The following is a 20,805-nucleotide window of genomic DNA, read 5'->3' as shown; positions in this document are numbered from 1 at the left end:
TCCATTTGAATGAATAGGAGGGTGTTGCAGAACTGATGTACTGCTGACTTACTAAAAACGTTTGTTACTACAAAAGTGTATATTACTATGAAAGTGCAATCTGTGAGCCCTGAAAAGTAGAAAACTTACTCAAAAGTGTAAACTTACTCAAATGTGCAGTTTGTGAATCAGACACATAAGTTACTAATTACTCCTGAGGAGGTTAAAAAAGGTAGATGAACTATGGCACTTTTCATGAAGGTGTTGTAGTTCAGAATGGTAGAACACTGTAATTTTTTTATTTTCTTCTGAAAGATTAATCAAATTGTGTAGGGGGTAATTTGGTAGCCCCTCTGCGTTTTCAAAGGGTGAGGGTGTATTTGGACCCACAACCTGCTCCAGGACTAGGGGGCACTGTCCAAACGTCGCGGCATAGGTTGGGGCACCCTCTCTTGCCCACTGATGGATGTTTTTAGTCCCTGCCCTAGGTTGCCTAAGGGTCGCAGGGGTATTTGATAGCCCTCTGCCATGTTCCTAGGAAGGGGTATATTTTTAGTCATCTTACAAGTCCACGGGTGGGGCTATTTAGTTCTCCTTACTTTGCCCAAAAGCAGGGGCTATGTCGTCCACCCCCACCATAATCAACATCGTTAACGGTATTTGTTTACTTCTTCCTCCATATATTGTCCAAGAGTTGGGCTGAGTATTTGTCCCCAGAGAAGTAAGTAATTAAGGCACCTGGTTACCTGATTGCATATATTAACAGGGTAGCAGGACAGCTTCCTTTCCCTGCACTCTTGGCCAATGTGCATGGGCAAGACATGCCAACAGTCTTGTAAGTAAGGAGGATTACATTTTGGATGATATGGGGATAACGGATACTGACACTGCACTTGAGCAAGACAGAAGGGTGGATACAACATACTCCCACACCTTTGTACGCGGTGAGCAATCTATCAAATGTTGAACTTAAATAGATACTTACTGTACTGCAGCCTCATCTGCAATCCAGAGGTATTTACATGACGTGGAAGTAACTGCAGAGTTCCTCACATTCCAGATACAAACATATTGTCTTTGTACAGCCATTGACCTTCACTAATCAAATGTTTTACTGATGACTGGCTACCTCGATCTACCATTCTCTTTTAGTGAATGAATGCAATTGATTGGCATACTGGTAAATACAACACATTGTAATGCCTTATTTAAAAAAATACAACACATTACAAATTGTTCATTAAATAAAATAAAGTAAAATTAAATTAAAGGAACATGCTAGTTCACTGAGAGCCAATATAAAGAAACTGGGATTGCTTTGTTGGTCACCAAAGTCCAAGAACACATTGAGTACTTATTTATACACAGTGGTTAATATTTCATAAGGAAGAATTACAATATGACCCAAGGGACATAATTGACAGATTCTTATTTTTTATTTCTAAGAAATAATCTGTTAGAAATCCAGGTACTAAACAGTACATCACATGATTAACAAAGCATTACCTTTTATCAGTTAACATTGCATTGATATAAAAAAGAATATGGTGCTATCAGTTTTAAATATAAACAGTACATTTGCCTCAAATGCAAAAGAATTAGAATAACCGCCCATTCCAAATAAAACCATTTCCCACCAATTCGTCGATAATTGGTATAAAAACATTTGCAGGGACTGAAAGGTCTGGACACACGGTGGAAACGCAGATAAACAGCATCTGTCTGGAGGTCGACCCACAGTGACATGCGAGCCTGGAATATTGCCCCTCGTAACTCAAGCACATTGATCCATTTTGGTTTGCTAGATCACTTCCGGGACCTTGTCTCTCTCCATGGTGGAAATGAGGAAAGAAAGAGTATACTCAGGCAATGCCTCACTGGATCCACTTCACCCCCGTGTTGTCTAGCGAGGACCCAGGCTGTGGTTACAAGGTGAGTTGAACACCAATGCAAGCCCAGCAGAGAGCAGTGGTCATCCTACCCCCCAGAATGTCTGCTGCCCCACTTAACCTAGGAAAGGGAGGCCCAACTCTTAAGAAGACTTCTCATTCCCAGTAGTCTTTGTGTCCCAGCTGCAACGGAGCCCTAAAGTCACCCAAGGATCACACTGTGGGGAAGAAGGGGCAGTGCTATACAGGTACATCGCAGCCCAGGACACATGCTGTGTCTCCAGCACAGGCAGCTGCTCTTCCCAAATCACATCCTAGGGTTTGAGACCTGTAGGCAGACAGCACCCAGGGCACTCAGGAGCCCAAAGTTCCAGATGTGTGCAGCAGCAGGTGCAGATTAATTGGGACAGCTGGGGTCCCCAGCTGGTGCAGCCAACCCTCGGTCAGCAAGCACCACAAAACAGGCTATTCTGGTGTCTTTCCGTGGGGAGAAATGCAGCCCCACCACCCTGCATCTTCAAGAAACAGAGGCTCAGAGGATCGTCCTGTCCCACAGCTAACTCATGCCCACAGGACTCATGGGCGTGGGAATAACCGTTTCAGTTACAGGCCTCTTTCTGGCATCTCTTCAGGGGTGGAATGCCACCCCAGGGCCCCATGTCACCAGGAACAAAAGGGGCGAATGATCCTCCCAGCCTTCACTCGCCCTGCACCCACAGGACTCATGATCTTTGTCACCCCAAGCTTTCGCCTCTGTCCAGCATTTACACAGGAGACTAAATGGTACTCCAGGATCCTACACCACCAAGAGAAAGGTGGCACAGTGGATCCCGTCAGGATTCAGAGGCATGGGGGCCACCATGATAGGTGAATGCATCTGAAGACCAGGCCTCTATCTGCTGCCATGCGGTTCCAAAGAGGCAGAGGCCCCGGACAAACTGGAAGGTGTTTTTTAGGATTCCTACCAGCGATAGCAGGGTGCCCCACTAACCATGCTAGACACATTCGGGGTACACTCTCCCTCAAACTGGGTTCAGGGTATGGCAGGATCAATGCCAGTCCATGAGAGTCAACAACAGCTATGTGCTAGTGACCATGTTTCTTGACCAGGCCCCCAGCAATAAGATTTAAAGGCAGCCTAAGATTAAAATCACCTGAAAAAAGTAACATTGCTGTAGGATACTAAGCCCTTAGCTTAGTTAGATCTCTATCTAATTGTATTAGCTCACCATCAAACTTAATGGCACCAGGAGGGATGTAACTATTTACACAGACTAGTGGGCCACATGGTTCACAAGTTTGGATTAGCTTGATATCTGCTGCTAAGACCTATGTATATTCAGGTGCTAAAATAAATCAGTTTCTTTTTGAGGTAACTTCCACCAAGGTTGCTAAGCCACCTAGAGCTGATTTAGGCCCTGGGATACTGCATTCTTGGCAAACAACATATACTCATGGGCACAGGGCAGGCCCGAATCCAGGCCTCTTGAAAGAACAAAATATCCTATTTACTAGTAGCTTTAGTCATAATTGGACATTCCAAATCAAGGGACCAGAACTTTTGGACTGCGTGTCTAAGTGGTATTTTTTATCACATTAATTGGAAGCATGGAAACTGTAATAAATACTGCTACTTTGCTGTTCTCGACTTATGTGGCTTGGATAAAGGTTATCGTATGTATCAAACATATCATTTTTAAAACACACAAACATTCTTTCACCACAGTTGTTATTTTGACTCCCAACATCACTCCTTCTCTGATTGCTGGATTGATAAGAAACCACTATAATTTCCAATTTTGAGTATACAATGCCTCCATGATTTTTCAAAAGTGGAATATTAGATTTTTTGCTAGGAGTTCTATTAGTATTTACTATCCCATCATGTCGTTTAATTCCAAAAACCTGTTCCTCGCCTTTGTCATCCTTGATTATTGATGACATGTTGAGTCAATGGACTTAAATTTGGGTATCTTCACAACCATACAAAATCCCACTGGAGACAGATTATTCTTTCTGATTACTTTTAGAGTTTTTGGAACTTAGAAAGCTGATAAAAGCTGATTTTGGTTTAAGCGCTGTAATTTGGATTGTGCTTCCCTTTTAATTTTTGCACTTTCAGGAATATACTGTCCGTTGGTGTAGAAACAGTCAGATTTTTTCCAATTTGGTTTGACCTTAAAGTCCAATTAGTAAGGATTATAGTCAGTTTAAAAATAATACAGTATTGAACTAGGCTCAATCTTCAGTATAGAGACCAGCCTGTGCTCTATTACAAAAATTCATGTATTTACTTTTCATTTAGGAAAACTCATTATCCGCCTATCCTATCATTCATACATGTTTATAAATTGTCCTTGGTAAAGACCACTAACGCTTACAACCCAGCCTTCCAGTTGTTCTACTTTTTAATTGCCTGGCATTCTTCTTTTCCAGCCATTATTCTGAGACATCCCCCATTTGGCTTAGAACTAAGGGTCTCTTTTGTTCTTGATGACCAGATTTAGTCGTGCAGATTCAGATATTTAATGAAGTGATTGAAGCTCTGGGTTTACCATATCTTTCACCGGTTTTGTAAATCAGCATAGGTCGATGAGATGCCTAGACAGACGGACGTTTGACGTGTACATCCTCAGAAGACTACTTTAACACAGCAGGAGGTTTCAGAAGCTCACCACCACTCTAAGCATATCCCCATAACTGCCCTTTTAATTTTTTTGAGGATTTTGTATCTGTTTCACCTGCTTGAATTAAGAAGAACTAATGGCTTCAACATGCCTTCAAAAGTGGACTGCATCGGAGTCAGCATATTTAGCTTAGAGATGTCTCAAATAACATCCTGTTTTGAAGAGATTTCTTGTGAAACACTAAAAGTACCCTGAACCACACCCTTCATATATAAATTAAATTGGATTTATATGGCGCATACTCCACCCTACGAGGCAGCTAAGTGATCGTCCTCATGATCTCCGAGGTAGAGAAGTTGGATAGATCAGTATAGTAATTGGTTGCTGAAACAACAAGATCTTTTATGCTTTCATGCACAGTGTGGAGTTCAGACAGATTCTGATGTAAATTTTTACCGCACTATTAATTCTTTTTGCTGATGAGCCTCTTAGACATAATTTTAAGCCAGTGGAGAATATGGGCATATTACATTTGTTAAAGATAGGTCTCAAATAGTTATTGTGTACATTTAACATAACAGGACAAATATGCCAAAAGGCAAAGCAGAAAATTCATTGCCTAGGTCGCATGCTTAACATAAATACAATCCAGTAGCTTCAGTAGTTAAAAACAAATTTTCATATGTGAAGTGTGAATATGCGGTTCTATGCTGAAATGCAAATAAGCTTGAAGACATAGAGATTTAGGGGCCGATTATGATGTCGTGCGAAAACTTCCACTGACTCCTTCTCGGAATCGGTTCTGGCTGACTCGCATCGCTGGTTCTGCATGACCGATTATGATGTTTTTGAACACTGCAGTCAGAGTCCCATTGACTTCTATGGGAGCCCATGTTCCGACCGACAACACTGTCCCCTACGGGGAAAAGGGGTGGTTGCAGAAAACCTTGCACCCTGTCGCGGGCACCCTATGGTGCCTGCCTCACAGTGCATAATCATACAGGGGGTCCCTTGGGTACCCCAGTGGCCCCAAACTGGAGGCCTCAGGATGACGGGGGGACTTGTAGTGGCCCCCAAAGTCAGTTTCCGACAGCCTTTTCATGTCGGACAGACCGACTCGGAAGGCTGTTGGAATCTAAAATCGTAATCGCTGGTCGGAAACACTGTTAGTAGAGCTGTACGATTCCGCTCCGACTGGCACGGATACTCCGAGAGGCGGCAGGAACTGATTCGGAATGACCGTACAGTTTCGCTTCGAACCGCAAACATTGTAATCGGTCGGGCAAATTGGAATCTGACCGAGTCGGGCAGATGGGTTTTGACTCGATCTAGAGGGAATCTGACTGGGAATCTGACTGTCGGTCGGAGGCTATCCGCACGACATCGTAATCAGCCCCTAAATTGTTTCTTAGACACTACCCAATTCTTTTACTTCTCAGTACCTTTTATGTTCTTGTTATAACTTTGAATCAGAGTTCTTTGTAGCACTATTAATTTTATCCACATAATCTGATCCCCATGCTTCCATAAGGCTATAATGTTGTAATTGCTCTTGAAACCTGTGCATAAAATTAGACCCAAAATCTCTTTAGAGACCGCTACCAGCCCAAGTTTCAAACCAAAAAAGTGTTTGCGGTGTTGAAGGGGATTGATGTGAAATCTGCCTGAGATTGACTGTAACTATGCTGTACAAGTAGGATAAATGAACAGTATAACGGTAAAGTGGAGGTCTTAGCCTCAAACAGTTTTGGCAATGGGGCTATGGATGGGCAGCAAAAGCAGTTTTTCATGCGAGCAATCACCACACGGGTAAGTCTCACTCTGTTCAGGAGATACAGGTGGTGTCGCTTCAAATTTAGATTACTACCAAAAATTATAACACTCCTTCAGTTTTTTCATCCGTTGCAAACATGGGGTAATTTACCTTTCCATTTACACAAATTTAATGCTTAGGTTTCTGTATTGGTCAAAATGAAACCATTTCTCTGATTTCAAAGTGTTAAAGCATTTTGTATCCTTTGTAAGCCAATTGGGGGCTAATGACACAATTAATATTGTGTCATAAGCATAGGCAAAGAAGGAGATCTTGCTATCTCCCACTCATGAAGGCACATGTTGCAGAAACTAGATATTTTAACAACATTAATATACAGATTAAACTAGTAGAGATCAAGAATGCAATCCGGCTCGAGCCCATTCGCCTTGACAATCATACTGCTTAATCTTGCACGATTATTGAGTTGAATAATGTTTTCATTAGTCAGTGCACAAATTAAGATTAGCAAAGAATGAGCAATGCCCAACCTTATCAACTTGCCCCACAGACCAGATTGAAAGCTGCACTGAAGCCAACAAAGCAAAAGTGCAGCCTTTGAGATGTTATTGCACAAGCCTCTATCTGTAGATCTGTCTAAAAACGTTACCTTTGTTCGCACGTCTTAATGCTTCCCAAGTGACTGCCCATTGTTGTTGTTTAGGGCGGATCCCTATGCCATTCTAAAAGCAAGACGAGTCTGCTTCCCCCTTAAGCATGAGGTATTATTCTAGGATGAAATTTCTATATTGTGAAAATAAAGGGAAACCATTCAAGTCAACACAATCTATATAAATGTACCCATAGTTAGGGGAATGGATCAGCAAGATCAAGACAAATTAAACCACTTGTCTGATTAAGAGAGAAAGAGGCTCAACCATTTTTAATAATAATGCGATATAAGTATGGACTCTGAACCCTATTTACATATACGTTTTTTGGTTTTTGAGGGATATGTATCAAATTCCCCTTTGCAATACGGTCCAAACAATTTGATGGATCTAAAGATGGTTTAATTCCCGATTTGTAGCTTTAAGGTTTTCTTTACTTTTCTAGAGTTCTCTAGGGAACATATCTGTCTGCGTGTGTGCCACAGAAATATTTAATATGAATTGGATTCCACTTGGACTTTATAAGATTGGGAATCACCTTTTCGTAATTAGTTTAATTGTAATTGTTATTTGTGCTTTCTCTCTCCTAAAAACCGGAAAGATACTTGATAATTGTGGGATAGTCTGCTTGCTTGCGCTCGGTCTGACTATTTCCTCGGACTCAATTTGAGTAGTCGACTGTCTGCATAATGGACACACTTTGAGCACTATATGACACCCTGGTGTCATCATTGGAACTAATAGAAAGATTTACTAAAGCTTTTCTATAACAAAAACTGTGATCTGTAAAAATATTTCCAAAAAGCCCCCAAAAAATACTCATAAACATGTTATCTGAACTTAAAATAGATTTCTCCATTAGGTTTGACAATAGAAAGTAATAATCAAAAGAAGAGGGTACTAGGAGCTAATAAAGGTCCAGCACCCATGCTCCTATCTAGAAGTATACATACAGAAGGAGGGTGGCTGTTCCTAAAGAAAAGAGTGAAAGAGGGGTGGTTCGAATTCTATATATTCAAAGGAATCTTCCTTTTCGTAAGATAGAACCCTCACAAACCCAAATGGGTCTCATGCTTCATCATAGGGCTTTGGTCCTCATTGGGCCGCTGCTGCAATGCCACATGAGCCCTATTAGAGGGCTCTTTGTCAGAGATCCTCTCTTTTTGCCGTTATGATGAGTGAGGGAATGTGAAGGTAGGGTGGTGTGTATAGGAAAATGTGTCTTAAAACCGCCTAAGGAGTACCCTTTGATTTTTATAAAGTGGTACCCTTGGCTTGTCTAAAAACAGAGAACACTTAACATAACAACCTGGCATAACATAGAAGTATAGGGTAAATTTGTCACTGCTTTTAGTCACTATTGTTTGGTTTGGAAATTTCTTAATAATTTTCAAAAGAACTTTAACTTAAGTCCAGTGCAGCAACTCACACTCCAATGAAACAGTTTTGCATTCACCTGACCAGAATTTTAGGTCCTTTTGCACCACCCGTTCAGCCCATTGCCTTCACTAGTCCAAGCCTGTGTGGAAATATAGTGCGTGAGCTCAGATAGACACATTGAAGCAGCGCACCCAATCAGTCCACAAGGGGTGGGGGCTATGTTTCTTGCACATCCCTTAAATTCCTCAAGGTGCCTTTAGCATCAGTAATCCAGACTTGTGTGGAAATAAAGTGCAATCGTGGCATGGTAATTGATGCATGTTACACCACTCAACGTTGTCGTAGACAGTTAAAATAGAGGTGGTGGTTAGGTCAGAGGAGAGAGCATCCAATCACTTCAAAGGGGGTGGAGGCAGTGATTCTTCAGACGTCCCCTAAAGTCCTAATGTCCCTTTAGCTTCACCACTCCAAGCTTGTGTGGAAATAAAGTGCAATCGTGGCATGGTAATTGATGCATGTTACACCACTCAACGTTGTCGTAGACAGTTAAAATAGAGGTGGTGGTTAGGTCAGAGGAGAGAGCATCCAATCACTTCAAAGGGGGTGGAGGCAGTGATTCTTCAGACGTCCCCTAAAGTCCTAATGTCCCTTTAGCTTCACCACTCCAAGCTTGTGTGGAAATAAAGTGCAATTGTGGCCCAATACATTCAAACCCATATCGGACATTCGCGGAGTGTTACCCCTCAACACCTGCATTTTGGTTCTTGACTCAACAGCTGCAGAATTGAAGAATATAGACCTTGCGTGGGTATTGGTCATATGATCTGTGAAGCTTGAGGATGAAGATACAAAGGGATGCTCTTGACTTTGAAAGCTGAAACAAAGGTGCTGGGAATGGTTACATAAAATGTGGACTAGCATGGTACAAAAGTGACATGGACTGAATTACTGGTACCATGCAAGACACTCGTTAATGTTGCAAGCTGCTTTGTTTATTACTCTAATATGGGGGATGGGCTTGGATCAACTAGTTGGCAATTCGTGGGTTGGAAACTGAAATGTGTTGCTTATCTTTCATCCTGTTACTGTCCTGGTGGTAAAGCCAACACTGGGGAAATATTCTGGGTCCGAAATCAGGCATTCACACTGGAAGTTACTGAGTGGCAGGTAAGATAGTGTGACATGTATATACGCTTATGAGTCTGAAAGCTATGTTGATAATACACGGATGGGCGGCTATGTGCACGCAATGTATAAGCCATCATCTATTGAATACTCTGGTAACTTATCCAATATTGGGCTCGTGGAGGTGGAGATGTATGCTATAAATAGGGAAGTTGAAGTGATAGAAGTTGGAGCTTTGGTGAGTGCATTGCGTTCTGCCAAGGTGGCGGGGATGATATGTTCCACCACATAATTCCTCCAGTCCTGATTCTGTAAACCGGGATTTAGACAAAGTTTCCCAGCTCAAAGTGAATATTTTGCACATCTAAGTTGAACTTATGTGTGAAAAACATTTGTGAATGGGACTCATAGAGCTTATTTTAAGGAGCTTCTTTGATCATCCTAAAAGAAAATAGAGGCAGTAATATTGTTGTACCTGTGAGTGAAGATTTGATGATTGATTCTGGATACCTTTCAGGTAGGACAAAGAAGTTCCGCAAATCACATATTCAACAACACACACAAAATCGCTTTTAAGAGCAAAGATATATGTTTCTTGGAATAAAAGTATCCACTCCATGGGACTCCTGTGGCTGCATTGTCTTGTGGTTTCTACGTAGTGCTTAATTTGTGAAAAGGTAAGTGGCTGGACCCTTCTCAGGAGGTCACAGCAGCTTGTACCAGCCCTTGCCTCTGCCAGCACTGCCAATGACAGAACTAACTCAATTACTAACCATTACACTCCTACAAGTGTGACAATTCAGACTACTCCAGGCCCCCAAAGCTATAAGAATGGGGAGAGAGACGTATGTTATTCATTTTTTTATGTATTTTGACTTATTAAACACTGTTGTTGTGCTCATCTCAAAATGTGGCAGGCGGTGCCACCAGGTGGTGGACTGTCACTCAGGGCCGGCTTTATGGAGGTGCGTCCGGTGCAGCCGCAGTTGGAGCTGACTTTGGTGGGGGGTGCTGTGTTTAAAAATATCTTTTCGTTTAAAGCACTTGAACTTCCTGGTGCCTCCAGCAGTCTTCAGGCAACAATAAAAATGTCAAGATAACTGGTGATTAACGTTCCTAATGGCGAGAGATCATCATTTTGTCTGTGGCAGTTTTGGCTCATTATAAATAAGCGTGGGTGGAGGGTTAATGTGCACTATAAAAAAATGAAATGTACGTCAAAGACTATGGAGAGTTGAGGTGCACTGCTGAAGAGTGATAGTGAGGGAATTCATGGAGATGGAGGCCATGGACAGGGGTGCCAAAAAAGACAGCCGCACTGGGTGCTACCAATGCTAATGCCGGCCCTGCTGTCACTAGAGCCAGTGCTTACAAATAAGTGCCGGTGCCAAGTGACGGAAACCACTGGCTCAAATTAAGCACTGTTTCTACAGGCGAACAAGGGACGCGTGTTACATTTTATCAAGTGACATATCCATTCAGCCTTTTGGGGCCGTAGATACACTGTTCAGTTGCTTCTCTCTACTAAAACTATCTCAAACCAAGTCCTTTTATTTGAAGTATTGAAATTAAATGTTTTTATTTTTCAGTACTCGGATTAACATTTCGAAATTGTGTTTCTTTCAGCTGTCCAACTTTTTTACGTTCATGCTGGATCACGTCACTCATCTCAACGGCTCTGGCCCAGGTATGGTCACCACCCAATGCATACATTTGATTTTTGATAATATAATTCTCTGCTCACACTTTTCCCCCCAAAAATATTTAGGATTATATAGCTTTACTATGTTTGATAGAAACACTGGGAGATTGGAATATTACTGTTTTGTAGAGAGGCAAAGGTGGCCGCAAAACTGAAAATATAAAAATAACCATGATGAAACAATATTTTTGCTTTTCTTCTAATTTAAGAAAAGACTCAAATTCATGGGAGAATTTTTTTTCTGTCTACTGGAGTAGCGCTAGGTGGTAAAATGATTGCAAAAGGTGTGGAAAGAAGGCAGCTGCTGTACAGTAAGGCAGACAGGATTTTTTTCCGTCAGTCAAGGCATAAAAAATGACATAGAGGGTGGGCGATAACGGGAAGGTAAATGGGAGATGGAAGTTTACGGTGATTCAGACGCTTGTTTTACTGCACTGCACCGTTTGTATCTCTGTCCATATCTGACAAGGCCCCAAGTACTTCCATGGGGCCGAGTATGAGGCTACTCTGTTTTCAGTGCGCAGGTGGTAGAGGTTGGGTTTATAGAATGTCCTATATGGGATTTGTGTTGGTGTTATGTGTGAGGCTCTCTAGAGGTGCTCAAAACTGGTTGCAGTGTTGCATTTGTGCATACCTACCATCTTCAAGTGAGAAACTACTCCATTTGTGTGTTTGATTGGTAGAGTGTGGGCGTATTGAGTGGCATATGTGGGAAGCGGGGTGCCCGAAACGTACGGTGGGAAGCTTTTTTCTGTCCTGTGCCTGCGTATGAGATGTATAAAGAACAATGGTTCCCTTGGGTAGAAACAATGCGTATTGTAGTTAGCCGTAGGTACTTCAGCATAACATATAATACATTTCTGAAAGCAAAAACATTTCTTGAACAAAAGGGGAAAGAGGAACAAGAACACAGAGAAAGGATTTTCATTGATTTATGTATCAGAATTGATAACATTCGATAAACAGAAACACATTGCAGAATTTTATACTTCCAAATTCATACAGTGATACAAAATAGTGAGATAGTGGTGCTCAGTGGTGATATAAATACATAGTGCAGTGAGGTGAGGGTGGGAGGATGTGGTTTGTTTTTGAAAGGCCAGATTCAAAATGCAATAACAAGTAAGTTAAACAAATTAAATAGTTGGTAACAACTATGTCCTGCAATCTGTGCCACAATAGATCGTCGACGTTTCAACCCTATGGGCGCTTGGTGGAGTGTCACAAGCGGGTCTTCATCAGGACTGTGGAGGAGGAGGCCCTAGGATTTCAAGGGCGGTCAAGGCAAATTGATTGGAGGGGTACGAAACACTGCTTCCTGGTTGTGTTTCGTGAGGACTCCGTGTTACCAGCCCAAGAACACAATCATTCTTTGATCTTCTGTGCAATTCATTTCACAGTTGACATCTTGTTAGAATAACCATACCCCTCCAATCAATTTGCCTTGACCGCCCTTGAAATCCTAGGGCCTCCTCCTCCACAGTCCTGATGAAGACCCGCTTGTGACACTCCACCAAGCGCCCATAGGGTTGAAACGTCGACGATTTTTGATGGACAGTAATGTGCATGATGGTCAGTCAAGGATGGCCGTGTGGAAAGCCCACATCACAAAGTCAACCTGCACAGTGTCACCAAGTAATTTTCCCAACATAGTAGCCCTAAATCCATTATGCTAATTTGCCTCACTGTTGAGTGAGTCTCCAAGGTGTGTTTCAATCAGGAAAAACAGACGTTAAGAGCTGGGAGGGGTAAATAGAGGAACTGGAAGCGGAACACCAAAGTTTCTCTTCTAGCTATGGTCTTAACACCTGAGAGACTTGAGGTGTATTGTACTGCTGAATGACCTCCCTGCCTTACCACGTCCCATGTTGTTACATGTGTAACGTGGAGCGACCAAAACTCTACCGGCAGAGAGGAATTTATCACCTACCCCTTTCATTATCTGCACATTTGGTAGCTGAATAGGGCCACATGCTGTAGTCCTGTGACTTGCAGTAAGGAACAAGACTAAAAACTCAGATAACATTTGTTTTAACATTTTCAGATTAGGGGAAGATGGCCAAGATGGTGGATGGGTATGGTGCGCTATCCCGCTCCTTCCCCACTATGCCGAGCACCCAGAGCGAGGGCTACTAAGGCTGGTGCTGTTTGGGGAAGGTCTGTGCATCAATGCCTGCGAATGGACCCCTAGGTCTGGGTAGCGCTATGGTCAAGCTGGAAAGCATGCACGTGAAGGAGGGAGCTGGCTGCAAGAGATGGGTCTGAGTGATCTGGGTTAAACACCTGCATACCAGAGATTACACCTTCTACTCTCATTCACATAAAACCTATGCTTGTCTTGACTTTTTTCTGGGCTCAATCAGCATCCAAACTCAGTTTGCGGCGGTCAAGATTGAACTCAGGAATTAAATTTAATGAACCCTCCACGTTGGGCATCTCACTCATGGTTGCTGAGAGAAAGCTGGCTACATCGGCTAGACATGGTCTGCCACATTACACAAGTGATTACAAACTTCATAGCAGTTTAATGATACGTCTGACAATTCCATAACCATTCTATTGAAGACGTTGAAGGTGGTTAAACGGGAAGAGCTCCTCACTATGTCTGCTGCCGAAAATAAAATATGCAAAGAGAAAAGGGGGGAAATGGTGGGGAACGGGAGACCATCCATAAAAGGACCCTATGATTTGACAGAAATTAGAGACCGCACAGGTGCAGCTATACAGTTTTGATTTCGACAGAGCAGAATATGCAATGCTCCATCTGCAGCACTCCTTCTACGTAGTGGATGGTGGTGAATTTCTGGGGGTGTACCTATAGCAGCTGTCTTTGGAGGTTACTGTATGTCACTTTGGGAGGCAGAGGACTTGCAACCTGGTAGCACCAAGGATTACCTTCAGGGTGGGCGCACACCCTGGGTGACACCTCAACAGGCTGACTCCTTAGATCAGTCTATTTGCATAGATTAATTTGTGGCAGCCATTACATGCCACAAACATCGAAAATCCCCGAGTCCGGAAGGCTTCCCTGCCTTTTTTTTATAAAACGTTCTGTCTCGCACTCGCCCCTTGAACTCCCTAGTGGATGCGGGCACTCTCCCACCGTCCATGCTTGAGACTTCTATCACCCTTATAGCCAAACCTGGCTATTCACCAGCATTTTGACAGCATGGTTGGGGCCCTATGTGCCAGGTCTGGTGGATCCTCATCAGTCTGGATTTTTTCCCTGTTGCCGGTGTGAAGATAACACTATGCAAATTATCCACTTGGTGGACAAAGGTAAGCGTTTGATGAGGGAAATAATGCTCCTTGCCATCGATGCTGAAAAGGAGTTTGTTCATGTGGATTTGCCCTACTTGGAAGCAACGCATCTTCATTTTGGCATCAGGGACAGGTTTAGTTTGTGGATCCTTAGCAACCATGGTGCACCGTGGGCAGAGATTAATGTCAATGAACTTGCTCAGCCCCCTTCCCCTAAGGTTGGGGAACACTGCAGGGTTGCCTGTTATCTCCCCTACTATTTACTCTGTACATAGAGATGATGGCGCGGAGGGTGCAGGATGACCTGCACGTTATTGGTGTGCAATTTGGGAGGGGAAAGAGCATACCATTAGCTTTTATGCCAATGATGTGATAGTAGCACTCGAGGTTTGGTGAGGCCTCTGGTTTCTGTGTCACCCTTCAGAAATCACAGGTTCTCAACCTCATGGTTCCACTCCCAGTACAGACACAGTTGGATACCCAATACTTGTTTCAGTGGGCGGACTCCTCTGTAGCCTACTTCGTTCTTCAGATAGCCTACATGGTGGGAGATATCTTGGCCATCAACTACCAAGCCTTGGTTAGACATGTCCATGCAGACCTCGCTCAATGGAAGTACTTCCAGGTCTCATGGCTCGGAAGGGTGGCGGCACTGAGGATGACAATACTTCGGAGGGCTTTATTCCTATTCCAAGTCCTTCCTTTGGCACCCCCAGTAGGCAGGCTTCGATCTCTACAGGGGGAAATCAACTGGTTTGTCTGTAAGGGATGGTGGCCATGTATGATCTGCGAGCAGACTTACCGCCCAACCGGGGAGATGGTCTGGGGGTCTGTAGCCTTTTGCATTACTACCAGGCGGCACAACTCTGCCTCCTGGTGAAATGGAACCATACAGAGTTCGAAAAACATTGGTGTTTTATGGATAGGGTGATAGCAGGAGAACATCTCTGGAACATTCCCTTTTTGCAGTGGCCGCAGAGAGCCTGAGGACTGTATTCCTCCCCTATTACCAGAGCCACACTTGGGCAACGGGACTGAGTAGCCACTCGAAAAGCCTGATCTCATTCCTGTCACCACTGACACCATTTTTAGGTAACACAGAGTTTTCCCTGGGTCTACATAATATCACTTTTGCGGTCTGGCAGGCACCATGCTGCCGCTCTATCGGGAACATGTTTGACGCTTTACGCCCTATCCCTTTTGAACAGCACAAAATGGACTTAGGGTTGCGAGAGTCAGAGCAGCAGCAATTCATGGAGGTTCGCCACTGGGTCACCGATCCGAATATTTGTAGGGGAGCACAATGTCCACTCACATTCTTTGAAAAGGGGCTACTGTCCAAGGACAGCGACCAGCGTCTCATCATTAAATTATATGCTCTGTTGCTGTAGTCCTGTAATGAGGATAAAACCCTGGTAAAGAAAAAACGGGAGCTTGAGCTGGGCTTTAACAAATAAGGTATGGGGAAAGATTTACCATCAAGCATGAAACACCGTTTGTAACACTGCGAGCATAGAAAATGCTACTAAAGTTGCAACATACGGATGTCTCACACCTGCTAAACTTTACAGGGACAAACCCAGACGCAGTGCAGACTGCTGGAGGGCTGTGGGTCTCCTCGGACATTGCTTCACCATCTCTGGACCTGTCCAAAACTCACATGGTACTGGGGCTCAGTCTCAACTGACATTGACACATACTTCGACACACAGTTGCCATGCTTCCTGGCATACATCATTCTTCGCCTCCCCAACTCACTGACTTTTCCACTTATATCCGGCAGGGGGCGACATTTTGGCCTGGCATTGGGAGAAGCACTCCAAGCCATTCTATTGCACTGGAGCACAGAGAGGCTCCAGATACACACAGCATGGCTTAATAGGATATGGTGTCTACTAGGTATGAAACGTCTGACTCTTGCACAGACTCATCAACTGGAAACCTATCAAGAACTATGGCAATCATATATATCGCTGCTCGCTGCTGAATCTTACAAATGGACATGTCCTAGGTGCCTATGCATGCTACGCTTAACAGCAATGGAACATGAACAGAGAAGGCAGAGAAGTGTGGAAGGGCACGGGGAAACCTTAGAAAGCCTAGGTGCATTATATCCAAATGAGACATGGGAGGATATGGGAGGATGGTTGGATCAATGTTTTGGTTGTTTTTATAATTCTCTCCCATGCAGAACCGCACGTTTGAAGTTGGCTATGTACGGTATTTCTGCATTATATTGCATTGAAATAATGAGATACAATAAAATAGATCTGAAACAAAATTACCAGATAAGGCATCTGAGTCGGCCTCTTTGAGACCCTATTTCTAAACTCAGTTGCTCCGTGCCTCCAAATTGACCTCCACAGGTAAATTCAGCTTTAATATCAGGGCGACATTTTCCTGAACACACATGGTTGCACAGGATTATGTGGTTCGATCAGTGATTCCTTTCCAGAAAATTCCAAGTCATAGAGCTTGATTAGAACCTGTTTCCCACTACAAGAAGCGCCATAATTTTTCCCCCACACTATTTCTTAAGTATCTCTACCACAAACTCTTTCGACATAATAATTGAGATGATCGTAGATGCGCACCCACTGTCTTGTTAGGGTAGCATGGTCAACTCATGTGTTATCTACTAACTCTTTGACTCACCTACTAGGACATTCAACCAAGGTTACAAAGAAAAAGGCCCAAAAAAGCAAAGGGATCCTCTGCAGTCTAAGTAATTGCCTTTGCACATGACCCTTGCACTACACAATCTAGGTAAACATGCTACCCCTAGTCTTAAACATGAATGTCACCATCTCCACAAGCACAAACAAGCCCAACGGAAACACATGCCCTGAATCACAGCAATTTCATACCCTTCTCGCTCACAAAGATACACACATCTCCCACAAAGAAAACAATAAACCAGAGACTCGTCTATGGTCAGTGTGCAGTATTTCATGCAGCACCCACTGCAGACACCATTACCACACACATTGTTGTTGCATGTTTTATGTGCGGGTTCACGTTTTTGCCCAACTCCCTACACACATCCTTGACAAACATGTAATTTGATGGTACACTGTTTCTGGTGATCTGTTGGAGAACAGGCTATTGTTTTCACCTTGTTTTTCTATTTGGGTGCAAACATTAGCATTCCATATACCTTAAGAAGTAATTTAAGCACAAGTGGGATAACATAAACAATAACTAAGGGTGTTTAAATGGCATACAACACCAGGACCACAATAGTGGCTATTTGGCAAAGCCGTTGGTGGTGTCAGTCTTCTAAAAAGAGAAACTGTTTAGGATCCTGGAAACAGTACAGGAACGATGTCTATATTTCCCTCACACAGCATTATGATCTTAGATTGCTGTCCTTCTTTCTTGCAGATTTGATTTCTCATCTTTTCAACAGGTGATCGCAGGGGGAGCATCGAAGGATGCAAGGCTTTGGAGTATGAGAGAATACAGGTCCCTGATTCTTACGATGGTCCACGACTCTCCTTTCCCCTGACTATCACTGACACCAATGCATTACTTCATGCTTTCAAGAACCAACGGGTAAGTTAAACTAGTTTGTATTTAAAAATTTACTTCACATGTGGTTATTGTGTTTAGGTTTCACTTGCACAGCGCTTGCAATGTGGTTGAGAAATCTATTTTTTTTAATATGAACTTAAAGGGGACATCCCGCCTCCTCTCTTTCCTGGCTTCTCATTGGTTCCTGAGCGTGCCACTTACCTTTCCTCCATTTCTATTGGTTGTAGCATATTTTCCTGCATTTACTAATGCTTGTTCCTTGTCTGCTGCTCGTATCAGTTTCCCGCTGTCTAAATACTGTTAACATCCGCTTTGGTGGAACTACATTTTCATAAAGTTTTGCCTTTTGCTCTTGCAGCAAATTTATCTAATAATTTATCACCCTGAGAGATTAAGTGATTTGCATAGATCACAGGATGTTGCGTGGCGCCATCGAGACTCGAACCGTGATCCCCAGCTCTCAAGTCAGCAGCTCTGGCTGCTGCGCCACATCCTCTCCATTCCGGTGTTATCTGCCAGGGAGTTCTTTCCCTTCTCTCGGACCATGATTGATGAAAACAGCTGTTTATTCATTACATAGGTGAAACCAATGCATTTCCAATGATTGTTTATAATTTCCACAGCTGGCAATCGGCTAGAAGGGTGGCATTGCAGAGCATTTTGAAAGTTGGAAATTATATCTAAAATAGTTCCAACATTTCCACCAAAGACTAGAGTCTGATTTAGTTTGCTGAGATGCAGGATCATTGTTGAGTAAGAGGGATGTCAGAATTTATACTTCGTTTGTTTGATGGATTAGACCAGGCGGCAGTACCAAACATCATGCATGGATCAGCGTGGTTAGTGAGCATGCCCATTCCCCAGCAGATGTGAATATCTGTTTTCGGGAAAAAAAACTTGAAAAAATAAAGTAAGCTATTACAAGTACTTGCATGTGGTAATGTCCCAAAAACTTGGATCTCGTCTTCACAAAGAGTATATCTCTATGAAAGCAATTAGTTCTTGTAGAGGCTTAAATAACTTTGAAACTGCAATGGGAATGAGATAAGTTAAATATTGTTGCAGGTCTGAAGCTAATGTGCCTCCTAATCTTTTGTATGGGGTAGATATGCTCTTTCTAAGGGTCTCCTTTTTAAATAGAGTAGAGGAGAAGATCCTGAAACTATTATAGTTTCTCAGTTCTTTCCCTTCGTCTTGAACTCGGAATAGTAGGCTTTTGTGAAAATGCTTACTTCTGGGAGATAAAATAAAGCTGGCTGTAAATCTCTCACTATTATTTTTAAAAAACAATGGCGACCCTAGGTATCCAAGGGACCTGGGGTAATTATTACAATGGTCTCTAGGTAGAAAAATGCTATCGAAAAACATAGAGACCTGGTTTACAAGGCACTTAATTTTATTATATAATTTTAAACGGAGGTGATGATTCACTTTTTCCGGGGACCTAAGAGAGCCACTATGGACCGGAGGAGTAGACGCGCTCCGTGAGGCCCCGGGCGATTGACATTACGGCTGAATGTGCAATCCACCGAGAGGACTCACAGGTGGAGCCTCTTGTGTGACCTAAACAGACAGAGCTGGTACGTGGAACAGTGGCTCTCTTAGGTCCCCGGAAAAAGTGAATTGTGTGTCCAGTACTGGTGCCTAGGCGACTTTGTTTGCCCTGAAGAATTTGCCCTAAAATTAATGTGGCAATGAAACATGTTGGTGCAGTAAGAATCTGTCTGCATGATAAGCAACCGCTTTTAATTTGAACGAGTGCACAGTTGAATAATCAATTTGATTCGGAGTAATGTGCACTTCTTTCAATTTTAACTACACAGGGTCGCATCGTGGGATGTGATCTCTTCACTTCACAGCACCTATTCTATACTCTTTTCTTTTGATTTGGACACCACATTTATTTTCCGAGACAAGATGACTACCAATGATGATAAAAGTGGGCATAACTGGTGAGTACCAACCAGTGAGCTCGTTTGGTGGTGCGCACGTGAGGGGTCATCTTGTCTCTTCACAATTTTTGGGAGAATTCTCTTGAACTCTTCTGAATCTTTCTGCACTTTTTACAATTTCTGAAGGCATAAGAACGGTTGGTGACTACCTCATTATGGAAAAGAGAGGAGTATATGGCATTTATATTTTATGAATCCTCACCTCCATTTGAAATTATATAATAAAAAAAAGTGCATTGTAAACCAGGTCTCTATGTTTTTCGATTGATTGTTGAGTGGAGGGCGACCTGGTGTTTCTTCCCTCTAGAGCTCCTATTTGTACGTGTAACACAAAATGCTAAACAACATATGTAAATCAAAACAATGACTGTAATATATAATAATTCATCCATAACTAAAATTCCAAAACCAAGTAGAGCAGTGTGCTGTGATAAAAGTGATGTGACTAGGGTGAGGAAAGTGCTCAGACAAAGGTGTAATATGTGTGACAAGAAGGTCCCCATGTGTGAGGATTTGGATGTATTATATGGTATTGCTTTGCGGCCTTACCGTAGAACACACTCGAAAAAACTGTCTTGGACCGAGTCAGGCTTGTGTGCTCAACCTTAAGCTCAACCCTGGGTAGCAATCGCTTTGAGCAGCAAAACTTGAACAAAGAAACTAGTGTAAAGCTTTTAACAGTACCAAACAATAATAAAAAGAAAGCCACGCAACACAAAAAAAATACATCACCAATTTATAAAAATAGATTATAATTTTAAGAATTATTAGAGTACTTCTATGAGCAAAATCCCCAAGAGGGTACCAGACATACAGATTTTTAAAGGTTTGAGCACTTTTAATTCAACTGCAAACAAGCACTGGTAAATATAATGCCTGCAAACTTTTAAAAAGTTTGCGAAATTAGTTCAGCGAATCCAGCCTGGCTTGGG

General features: G+C 42.7%; 1 protein-coding gene across 1 annotated transcript in view; it reads left to right on the top strand.

The window, feature by feature from the left end:
• The window catches only part of PPEF1 (protein phosphatase with EF-hand domain 1), a 340,599-nt gene that overhangs the window by 156,780 nt on the left and 163,014 nt on the right, over positions 1-20,805 (top strand). The window contains 3 exon segments of the mRNA XM_085622647.1: positions 11,051-11,111; positions 17,772-17,790; positions 17,792-17,942. Of these exon segments, the coding sequence (XP_085478773.1) occupies positions 11,051-11,111; positions 17,772-17,790; positions 17,792-17,942 (231 nt within the window).

The sequence above is a fragment of the Triturus cristatus genome, chromosome 8, assembly GCF_964204655.1.
Source record: "Triturus cristatus chromosome 8, aTriCri1.1, whole genome shotgun sequence".
Lineage (NCBI taxonomy): Eukaryota > Metazoa > Chordata > Amphibia > Caudata > Salamandridae > Triturus > Triturus cristatus.
Note: the sequence above shows the minus strand (reverse complement) of the source record. Positions and strands in the feature narration are given on the sequence as shown.